The 12,133-nt window shown below is 40.2% G+C and overlaps 1 protein-coding gene across 3 annotated transcripts in view; it reads left to right on the top strand.

Annotated features, from left to right (window-relative positions):
* LOC134656246 (uncharacterized) overlaps positions 1-11,901 on the top strand; it is a 204,085-nt gene extending 192,184 nt beyond the window's left edge. For 2 of the 3 annotated variants that reach the window (XM_063511751.1, XM_063511750.1), the window contains exons 4-8: positions 5,169-5,601; positions 8,463-10,526; positions 11,035-11,176; positions 11,308-11,427; positions 11,676-11,901. In XM_063511751.1, coding sequence (XP_063367821.1) covers positions 5,169-5,601; positions 8,463-10,526; positions 11,035-11,176; positions 11,308-11,427; positions 11,676-11,862 — 2,946 coding nt within the window. In that variant the 3' untranslated portion in view covers positions 11,863-11,901. The remainder of the gene's footprint in view (positions 1-5,168; positions 5,602-8,462; positions 10,527-11,034; positions 11,177-11,307; positions 11,428-11,675) is intronic. The other variant, XM_063511752.1, reaches the window with a different exon arrangement.
* The last annotated feature ends 232 nt before the right edge of the window (positions 11,902-12,133 follow it).

Below are 12,133 nucleotides of genomic sequence, written 5' to 3'. Positions count from 1 at the left end.
TCCGTTCTAGACTAGAGAACGATACGGTATGTACTAGATACGTTGTAGTTTACATTTCAACTAATTCTCTTTTGCAGCTCAATTTGGGTAACAAATGTCACTCTACGTTAAAATATCTTACGTTATAATATCCCCAGCCAGCCTATTATGGATAGCTTTATCCATCTTTATCCACGTGATAAAATAACTGTCACTGTTTAACACCGTGGGAAAGAAAGTGACGGACACCGTTTTATCACGCTGTCACGTAGACAAGAACGACCATCATATCCGTACAGAATCGCGGAAATGTCAAATTTGACAGACTAGACTAGATCTTAAAAATATCGTTGTCGTATCTTGATGTCTAATAAACATCTAATAGATATGTAGTTAAAAATCCGGGCCCATTGTCTGAAACATATATTTAGTACATATTATAGTTATTGATAGCCACTTCCTTACGATTAATTATCACTGACACATCTTACGTCATAAAAAATCTCGGGGGTTTCAACACACAACCTCTGAACATTATGGTCTTATACTTACGTAATATTTTATCCGCAAGAGCACTTATATATTTAAATAAATACAAATGTCACTTTAAGACTTCTTAGGAATCTTCCACCTCTAAAATACCTATGCCTATCGATCATAAATCTCCCGCGAAGTGCGAAACTCACATAAGATTACGATCTTTTTTTGTCGTCGTTGTTATTGTAAACAGTGGAGGAGGTGAATCGAGTGAGTCACACAATAAATACAAATTCGCAAAACATCTGCTAAAAGCCCCGCTAATTAAGAGGATAACCGGGGGATTCTATACCTAAAGTGATTGAGTTATATTTATATTACTTGAAACCTTTCCTCTTAAAGTAATTTTAATACATATTTAATTTAAGTAGGTACCTACACCTAGTTAAATTTGTTTTTACATGTAGGCATATTTGTCCACACAGAAAATAATTGGTTACCTAATGAAATTAGATTTCTGGAACATAGGTATATTAATATTATGATAGGTATTTGCCTAAGAATGATGAATGCGTCCTTGAAGATACAACTATAATATCAAACAAAAAAATTATAACACCAAAATAAAATGAGTCAACTAGGTCACGTGCTAAAATACCGACGCAATTGTTAGGAATATTTTTGCCGTTAAATCAACGACCTATGAAATGCGCCGTATACTCAGTTCGCTCTCTCGAATTCTTATCTCACGCGATCGTTTGACACTAAAATAGTTTTTATACAAGTTAGAATACGGTTGTTTTCGTTCCGTAATGGTTCTCAAATACGAGATTTAGAAAGTAAACAATGATTATTGGAGTCACGCGACGCTGGAGCTATTTTAGCCGGTATCCCTGGAGGCGTGTCTCCGGTATTAATACCGTCTGACTCACCGCCGGCGTCTGAAGCTTGTCCCATATCCTTCATGCTCTTTGGATTACTCACGCGGGCGAACCCGGAATTGTTTATTTATATGGACTTCCTTGGATCATTATGTGCATTTACATGGGTAAATATAATTTCTTTGTTTTTCGTTCTCGGTACATATGAACTTATTGCCCTAATTATCAACATTGAATCATCCATTAACGATACTGCTAACTGATAATAACTTTTTGAGAACTTCAGTAACAGTAATCAAATTTTCGGTACAGGTGTATATTTAAGTCGGTATTGTTGCCAAACCTTATTAGATAATGTTTGGAAATCACACTACCATTGTTGTGTGTTAAGTCGACACTAGGGGTGAGATAAGACGTTATCTCTTAAAATATTTTAAATGACACCTAATACTTAGGCCTAAAAAGGTCGCTGAGTCATACGAAGTGGTTAGAATTCAACAGGATCTGCGCAGTTCTTGATACTTTGAGCTCCTTCTGAGAAGTCAATCAGCTAGCTATAAATCTTGAACGGTCTACAGTTTGATAGAGAGACTATAACATTTAATTAGGTATCGATCGCAGTTTCCTCATTCAGATTTATTAAACAAAAAGAGCGTATGTTGATAGGTTTCGTGTGACTTATACATCTCGGTTACTATGAGAGAAGCTTCAGTCCGCCACAAGGCCGGTATTATTGCTGTTTTTGCGCCGTTCCGTCTGTCCTCACTCGTCGAATTTAATTAAAATAAAAGGGAAGTAGTCTGAAACAAATATATCACAGAGAACGAGGCGTAAGAATGTCTCAACATATTTGAAGTGAAAACTTTTTTAGCGGCGCTGTGCACTTTTTGTGACGGGGAAAAAATGTTAAACTCGCGAGAGGTAAGATTCGTAAGACGTAAGACGGACACGTGACCTGATCGAAAACCTGTTACAATGTCATTGAGTTTTTCTTTATTGATTTAAATGCCATCTAGTGAGTTTCCCTCTAACTGGTAATAATATAACTCGAGTACTAACAGTGATGTGCTTAGGGGTTTCAAGTAATGCGACGAAATAACGCTAGATGGCGTTAACCTCAATTATACATAGTGCTGCAGACATTTTGCGCTAGTGTTTTCACTTCTGCCGGCACTCCCGGAGTGCAACCCGTTGTTTTTTATTGACCAAAGTGTGGGTACAATTATTCAGCGAAATTCAATAATTTAATCTGAAAAGTCCATTATTGCATTAGAACACACAAAGAAAACCAACAAGTGAAACCTGTGAATATCTAATAGGTTGTGTAAATATGATTAATAGAAAGAGAAGCAACCAGAGATTACTTACTACTCTTACTAGTTACATGCTTAACTAGTACAGGGCGCCCAGTATGATGCACTTTTCCCATCATATAATAAAAAATATCGACATTAATACCTTGATAACAGTAGTTACCAACAGGTAACGATGATTTTAATCTACAGCCTCTATCAAATTAAACCGGAAATTGGTATTATTGATAAAGTGATACTAAGTATCTGTCCACTGACGAGCTTCTGCTTACTTCTACATAAAAATAAATCTAAATCTCTTAATTACCGATCCAGAAATCGTCTTTGTTTGTATATGTAGGCACAATCTAATGGAATAGTACGCAGGAAGTGAGTTGTTGTCTACTATTCCCCCTTTATGCGATACAATTGATGAATGGACAGACGACGGGAGCATGCGAGCTCCAGCTGAATTCAATTTGATCCCTTTCAAAGTTAACCCTTACGGCCGAATGGCGGCATTGATTTGAATCGGTAAATAAAATGTTCGTCTACCAGAGTACATAATTTGCATGGAGTTAGGTGGTCTATAGAGGCACGGGTTGCGTGTTTGAAGGATTGACTAGCTTAGATTAACTACGCTTAGTTGGGGACAAGCAGATTTTGAGCTTTAAAAGTGAAGTTCTTATATGGAGATATACATAGGTACTTTATGTTGCAATGTCAATGAATTAACTACTGTACTGAAGATAACGTCTGGATGCATATTTAATTGTTAATCGACTAGAGAACTTTTTAGAATAAACGAAAGATCATTCCGCAATTTTGAGAGATCGTTTAATTAAGTAGCGGTGCAAATATGCAAATAACGCGCAAACCTCTGTAGACATCGCAAATCAGGGCGAGGGTTGCTCGTCGTTTAATTATGTAAAATAATTTCCATGCATAACGGCGGATCGTTAAACAATGCGCCAGATGAAGCGAGCCCTTATAGTAAAAGTTTGAATAAAGAGTTCCTCGGCCCTGAGGGCAGACCGGATCCCAGCCCTTTCTCTTTTTGAGCTACGACTTTTGTATAAGTACCTACTTGATGTCAATGCGTATAATGATTTTGTTTACCTTTTGTATTTATAGCTGGCATTTTAAGGTATAAATCGGTGTAAGTAAACCTTCAATACTTACATCATAAATATTTTTTTGTAAAATGATGTTTGAATTCGGATATGAAACCGTATTATTTAATTTACTGCATGATGACGCAGTACCAAATCGTAATAGCGCGTTATGTACAAAAACCATAATAATTTTATTTTCCTAAACTCAAGGTTACTGAAAGAAAAATCATATGCCGGAAGCCGTGCCAGACAAAGGACATTGCTTTAATACGACGATAAAAAGTTGTCTGCAATCTTTCCACCTATTCTTATATTGTGAATGTAAATATTGTTTTAATTGCCCATTGAAGGCAATGTCAGAGCCTATCCAAGCATGTTAACGCCATTACCGTGTCACATAAAATGTTTCACCATAAAGCATTAATAGGTGCGTAAACACTCAAGTTGTTTACGCACCAAGATGGATCCTGCGGAGCTGTTACTAATTTGGTCCTTAATGAGAGCCCTATGGCTCGTGGCCGGGGGCGCGGAAGCGGGGACTCATCACGGGCTCTAATGGCCCAAAAACACCCCCGGCTTAAACAGATATCATCTCGTTTAAACAGAATCCAGGACACATGTGATTTGGAAAAAGCGTAAAAGCATGAAAAGTAAATGTAATAGAACATCATTATTGAGTTTGGATTCGGTGGTTTTTGAAATGTAAAGCGTCATCGTGAGATAAAGATAGATGCGCAAATAATTAAATTATTGAAAAATAACTTCTGTATTGTGATAATTAATGTTGACAATACTCAACATGAATCAACATAAACACTTTAAATTTTATTTACTTCAGTATCAAAGCGACAAGCTTGTACTTATTTACGTGTATTCTATTCAATCTTGTAGCAATGTATTGTATAATTGTTAGAAGTATGGAAACTCATATCACTGCATTATATTTCGTAAAATGATCCCAACTCCGCTCTTCCAGCGGTCACAACAAAACAAGGCGCCATAACAATTTGTCTTCGTGCGGACTAAATTTGGCACCGTCCCTTGGAATGTTATCACCTCATAGTATCGTCAATGCTTGTACCATATCTCATAATATTCTTTATACCCGTCCCCATAAACCGACCCGTGGTAATGACGGGAGGGGAGGGCTAACCGACCGTTCCGGGCGGATATGTGACCGCTGCATTTTATTACCACTTTACTATGCCACATAATCGACCGTCATGATAGAGGGCTTTCTTGCTAATAGTGGTTTGGTAGGTATGCAATTACTAGGAAGGTTGCCAGATAGTACATTTTAACGAACGTTGTTACTGTTATATGCAGATTGCAACTAGTTATTATTAAAGAAAATACCTACACTAATAATCCGTATATTTAGAGGTGCGCTATGAAATATTCAAACGTCTTTCTGATTGTTACAGGTTGAGTTCTTAGAGGCGTACTGCACGCCTCGCGACACAGCGCGCCGGTCCCCGCAGCGCAGCCGCCGCTCACGCGAACAACGTCGCTCCCCCGACTCCGCCAGATGGCGCTACGACACACGCCGTAGCAACTACGACTTCGACTCGTGCCGTCGCCCCTACGACTACGAATCAGGACGACGATACCCTGGCAGGGAATTCGACGGGGACTCCGGGAGACGCGTAGAATTTGACGCGGAGTCAGCTAGAAGACGGGCTGACTACGAATCGGCCAGGCGGACAGACTTTGATTTGTCGGCTCCTGGCGTATCGAGGAGAAGCCCTGAGAGCGCGCCAGAAGGCTCAGCCGAGTCACCTCCAGAGCCGGCACCGTCGGCGCCGCTGAGACACGAGCGACAGCCCAGACATCGCTCGCAACCTTACTACGAATCTGGTAAGTTACACAGTTCTTGTGAAGCTTACTAAATTAATATTAACAATTAACACTAAAAAGCGTGTGGATAGGTTAGGTTAGGTTAGGTTAGTTTCGATAGCTTAGATTCTATAGTTTCGATTCGATTCGAGTAATAGTTTCTATGGTTTGTTTATTAAATAAACGGATAAAAGATAAATGCAAAACCATTGTCTTTTATATACGTATCTTGTAATAATTGTACAAAATTAACGTTTTGGCGCGAGACGTGGAATTTGTAACGAAACGTCTCACTTGCCACTTGTCTGAAGCGTCACTTTTTTCTGTCTGAAATGTCAAATTAAAATCATTTGTGACATGACCAGTGATTTCAAAAACTGACAATAATAGTTGCTGAGCAGAGATACAATCCAATTCGACATGACTATTGTATTTTCGTGTTGACGACGCTGAATGAGACCGTCGTTGTTGAACAAAAAAAACATTTAATTCGATTCAAATTCAATCACTAGATTTTGACAAGATGGTACTAACCATCTTGTCACAATCTTACAGATTTCAGTGAGTTGGAGCGAGTAAGGCAACCAATACTTTTCCGATGAAATCTTTATACCTCGACAGCACATTCGACAGACCCACTGGGCAAATTGTCTATTAGCGCTGTAGGGAGTTTAAGTGACGTCATTACGTGTCGTAATTGCTTTTCCGCGTGGATGACCGACACCCGTCGCGAGAAAATTTGTTAAATTGCCGCGATTTACGTGCCAAATGTCTTTCTGAACCCCAGAAAGGTTAGAGGTTGGCGATTACGTGTGTGATTGTTAAGGCAAATTCCTACTTTACGGCATATTGAATATAAATTAGAGTTATTGACGAATGTAAACGCTTCGACGTTTTGACATCTCTGTTAGTACGATAAATTCATGGATTAAGATATCTCTCCAGCTCATAGAGCTGGCTATAGAGCCAGACCTGTAAATATAACTAGCAAAAAAAATCACCATAAAGCAATCTATTCATCCGCATGACGTCAATGGTAAAAAGTTGGCTCCAACGAGTAACAGACCGCAATCAAAAGCCTCCGCTTATTACGTCCGGGACATTTTTCCAGTCTAGACTATACTAGACCGACGAACGACAATAGGGCTGATTAAAACTTGCAATTGTTACCCGGTAATAGTGGTATCAAACTTGCGCGACCGTTCTTTAGCTAATGAAAAAATACTCTGGTGCGGATTGCTACTTAATACACAGAATAACTAATAGTACTACCGTACTTAATATGCTTTTAACAAGCCCGTAGACAAATTAACACAGCAATAGCAGCAAAAAAACTCCTAAAACAGTGTCATTTCGATCAATTATAAATTCAGTATAGGTTACTTCACCTTTGTCAAATCCTGGTTTAGTGGACTTTATGTTAAGCCCAATGTATAAAATCCATCAAAAAGTAGTTACCTAAACGTGGTTGAAGATACTAATGATGTATATCAAAGTTACAAAAAAAAAACATGCTTGGTCATTGCAATATTTTCTCTTTTATACCGTGGCGAGTAAGGCTAGATACACTCCGGAGAACAATACAGTAACTAGACTGCGGCGCGATTGTGCGCCCGAAGAAAGGGCCTTTGTCCCCACAGAGATGAGATAGGACACAGCACTCGAAATGTGAGTGTGTGGGACCTAAAAATGTGGGAAAAGTCTCAAGGAACTTGCAAGAAGCTACTTTATAATGCATGGTTTGTGTAACGCCTCATTTACTCCGATAAAAACTAGCTTCTAAACGTGGTGTAGGCATCTGATAGTAGTATGCCTACACCACGTTTAGAAGCTAGTTTTTATCGGAGTAAATGAGGCGTTACACAAACCATGCATTATAAAGTAGCTTCTTGCAAGTTCCTTGAGACTTTTCCCATATTTTTAGGTCCCACACACACTCACATTGCGACTGAAGTTACAACAGATGATCTTTGCATTATTAATTTATGATAATTTACAGTGTTTGATGTAACATGTTGATTTATAAACCTTGGAATAGCTTATCGATACTATGATATCATACCTACTTAACTATCAGTTGTTGATACGATATGAATCACTCAATGTTGAAATCAGGTAATATGTTACTAAGTCACTATTAAATGCAAAACCGAAAGAGTTGTTTTGAATTTATTACCTAGGAACATATACCTAGTTGACTAAAAACGAAAGAATGTCACGGTATTCAAATACGAATCGTCCCATGACTGTAGCGTATCCTTTAAGTTTCAAGGATTAATAAATCCAACCTTTTTTTAGCTCAAGATGCATTGAAAATGTTCCTTTTGTTGTGAGAAGCAAGGAACTCTCATTAGGGTATTTCCAGGTGCTTTTCAAATTACATTGGCTTTGCGGTACGAGTGAGTGAGACTTGCGTTAATGAACTAACTTTGTAAAAAACCCTTCTTTACGAAAATGGTTGTGATAAATTTTAAGGCTTTCTGTGATTATTTTCTTTTCTTATTGTATTTTTTCATGACTTGTTGCATTTAGCCAAAATGCGAATAGACGATAACGAAAAAGTAATGATGAAATATAATATGAAATATTTTACTTCTCTTAACAATCGGTTTGCTTCTCGAGAGGAAAGGCTGGCGTGCTCATTTAAATGATGGCACTTGAGACGAAACGACCTCAGACAGCGGTCGACCATTTGCGTCTGCCTTGTTACCGGCCTTAGTTTAGGTACATGGGAAATGCTCTTTAGAGCTTTGAATGAGCGCCATTTGGTTTCTGGATTGCTATGTTATCATAAAATTATAAATAGTTATTTATACGAGTGTGAAATGTACATTAATACATAGTTACATTATAAGTAAAAAAAATGTTTTAAATTGTTACAGAATCAACATCCGAAGATCCTTCGTCATCGACGGACGGAGAAGAAGACGAATTCGGTGAATTCGATCCTTTCGCAACAGCGCCATCTCTGCATTCTCCCGATAGCGGTCGCTCAGACCCGAGATACGCAAACGCGCCGCGTAGGAACCCTAGCCCTTATTACTACGGCGACCTGTTCAAAACGACTGCTCCTCCGCAACCGGCTCCGTCTGCCCCAACGGTGTCTACAACTTCTTCATCACGTGGCCCACGGTATAGAAAATCCGCCAGCTTAGACGCCCCGCACGTCGCTGCGCGCCCTAATCTGCCCAAGCGATTCTCTGTCGCAGAGGATGGCTTTCGTGAGCTAGAGCGGTCATCATCTTCGTCGGGTGAGAGCGCGTGGATGCCGCCAAGGCGCCGTGGGCGTGACGCGGCCGGCTGCGTGTGCGCCGCGCCTGAAGATGTAGAGGAGCACCGACCTTCTCGTAGCGTCTTTTACGTGCCGGCGCCGCTGCCACGCTGGCCGCAAGAGATGAGCACCCGCCAAATTTACGAAACAGCCTTTGACTGTAAAATCGCACGGTCAGACGATGACTTGGACGATTTTGATCGCGTCAGCAACCATCCTGCACTTTTACAAGCCGAGGACAGGAAAGTTATATCTTCCGCATCGTCCGCCTTTGAGGCTGTAGAACGTGGTGAACCAGATTATAAAGGCCGCCGAAAAGTTACAATGAAAACTGATAGTGTCCGTCGATCAAAGATTCCCACTATCCGCCAGAAAAGAGAAAACGAAAGCAATGCGTCAGCTTTGTCTGAAGAGCTTGAAAAAATCCACATTGACGAGGAAGACCGCAACGCTTCAACTTCCCAATTACCACTACGTGGTTATACGCCGTCACCTCCGTCAACAGCTCCCCTGCCAACAAAATTTCAGCAAAAAGACGGTTCCGCCATGAATAGCATCAAAAGTGCCCCGAACTTGCCGCAGTCGCAACCAGCGCATCCGCGACTGAAGGATTTACGGTTACCTGTAAAATCTTTACGAGCACGAGAAACACCAACAAGCAGCGACGCTAGTATGGTTGATCTAAAGGGCTCTGCGTCCACTGAACTGGACGCTGTGCAGCGTTTAAGCGCTGGTCGCGAATCTCGCGACACCGATGACGAAAGGGGGCAATCGAAGGACGGTATTTTTTTAGAGATTAAGGGCCGACCCACTTCCGATTCTGACACACCAGAACTGAATCGACACACAGGGCCAAAGGGGGTCGGTCCTATAATGGAATTCAAAGGCAGGCCCGGGGCTCCACGTCCGAGGCGCAAATATTCAAGCACCGAAAGTATGGCAACTAGCAGTAGCGGTGGAAGTATGGAATCCCTTAGGAGTAGCACTAGCGAGGACAGGAGCAGTAGTAGTTCAGAAAGTCGACGGTCGTCTTCTCTAAGTTCACATAGTTCAGATTCCGGCAATGTCCCATTTACAAAATCGCATCACATGCAACTGTCGGGGTTTGGACATCACACTAACAAACTTCATATTCTTAGTCCTATATCGGATAAATCATCGCAAGAACCTGCGTCCGAAACTTCCGATAACAATAGAAATAACAACTCTCAAAAAGTATCTCCTGAGGACGTCGAAACTGGAAATACAACAATTCAGACGACTGTTGAAATTGTAGCAAAGCCTAAAAGACGAGCATTACAAAACCGGAATCTACTAAATCTTACTTTCCGACATTCGACAACGGCCGGTGACGCCGAAATACAAGGATCTGATAGTGGTATATCAATTCACTCCCGAGAAGGTGTCGACTCAAGAAACACATTTATGAACTTCAAGAACAGTAATACTGAGGAAGAGCGTAAAGATCCGGACCAAGATCTTTCTGATCTTCCATTCGACATGCCGAAGTTAAGAAGACGACGAGCTGAAGCTGAAGCAGATCTCAGGTCGCTGCCTTTTGATATGCCCAAATTACGCCGCAAATTGCGAGGACAATCGCTGCAGTTAAACAATGACTTTGGAAGTGTCATTTCAAATGCATCTTCCAGCCAAAGCGTCCAGGACTTAAATCTAGGTCAGTATATTTTATTATAAAAATAAATCTCTTATGAATTTACCAAAAAAGTTCCTTGTCAATTTACTGCCGTAATTCAATCACGTCAGAAAGATTTACTTGTCAATCTTGCTACAAAGGCCCGAAGAGGGTCTGTCGGCCTGCATCCATCGCTACTATTAAGTAGCTTTGACTGCCACCGCATTATGCCGATTAAGATGTATGACTTTAGACTGCTCCACACGAACTTCTCTAGCCACTGCTTTCCCAATATTTAATTTGCTTGAGTGCTTTTTGAGGGAACTTTTTCCTGTACACGCTGCGATCAATTTGTAGCTGTACAGTTGAGTTAGAAGTTTGGGATTAAGGACCATCGCGTGTTACTTGACGTTAAACGAAATGGAGCATTTTGTTTAGTGATTCAGTTGAGGGTACGTTTTGGGAAGATAATGTGACACTAAATCTTAAGCAAATAGGGAAAAAACGCCTGCTTATATTTTTGAGATTTAATTTATCGTTTTCATTTCAGGTAACAAGCACAAAGACAAATTGACGTTGAACTTTGATAGTGGAAGTGGTTCCGGCAGTTCTAAGGGGTTGCATCTGAACCTAGGACCCATCATTCCACCGAGAGATCTTGTCGACGCAACGCTGCCGCTTGATAGACAAGGGTAAGTTCAATAAAATCGGGTCTTTCATTGTAATAATCCTACAAGTCAAATATACTACTGTCATTTACTCTGGTTATATTTTTACAGTAGGTAATTTTAAAGTCATAATTTTTGTTTTTTGTTTATTTCAGGTGGTATCACGGGACGCTAACGCGCGTCGAAGCAGAAAGTTTGCTAAGGGATGCAGATGAAGGCGCTTTCCTAGTACGAAACAGCGAATCTGCAAAACACGACTATTCGTTAAGTCTAAAGTAAGTTCATAATCATATAAAGATATGTCGACTTTTTATCTCGTATTGTTTTTATGTGAATTAATTAAAGACCTACTGAAATAGTAAGTATTTAGTTTGATCCACTCAATTATATTCGGTGTAGTAAACGTATTTAATATGTGCTTCCGTCTCAAGATGATATGCCAAATTAACAATATTTTTTCTGTTTCGGTTAGTTCAACGAGTACCTACGGCTTTACTAATGAAATCATCGTCTTTGTTCACAGGTCAACCCGTGGTTTCATGCATATGCGAATCTGCCGTAATACCGAGGGGTACACCTTGGGCGGCGCGGCCACGGCTTTCCCCACCGTCCCTACCCTGATGCGTCACTACGTCACCGCACAAAGACTGCCAGTGCGAGGGGCGGAACACATGGCCTTATCCACACCTTTACCCGCTGTTCTACTGTGAACATGCGACTTCGACCTTTTTTTGAAATGAAACTGTGAAAAAACTTCGAGGATAATCAATAGGGATTATCAAGAAGTTACCGACCTGACGGAATCAGATACGAGAGGTGTATATTTAGTGTCATTTACGTTTTGATTGCCGTGGCAAGAAGCACAACGCTATTTAAAGTAATTTTAAGGTAAAAGGACCCAGTGAAAACTACCAAAGAATTAGATTGTAATTATGTAACTATCATTTGCTATGGCAAAAATGCTTCATGTATTTAACTGAG

Source organism: Cydia amplana, chromosome 18, assembly GCF_948474715.1.
Source record: "Cydia amplana chromosome 18, ilCydAmpl1.1, whole genome shotgun sequence".
Classification (NCBI taxonomy): domain Eukaryota; kingdom Metazoa; phylum Arthropoda; class Insecta; order Lepidoptera; family Tortricidae; genus Cydia; species Cydia amplana.
The sequence above is the reverse complement of the archived record's forward strand: the minus strand, read 5'-3'. Positions and strand labels throughout refer to the sequence as shown.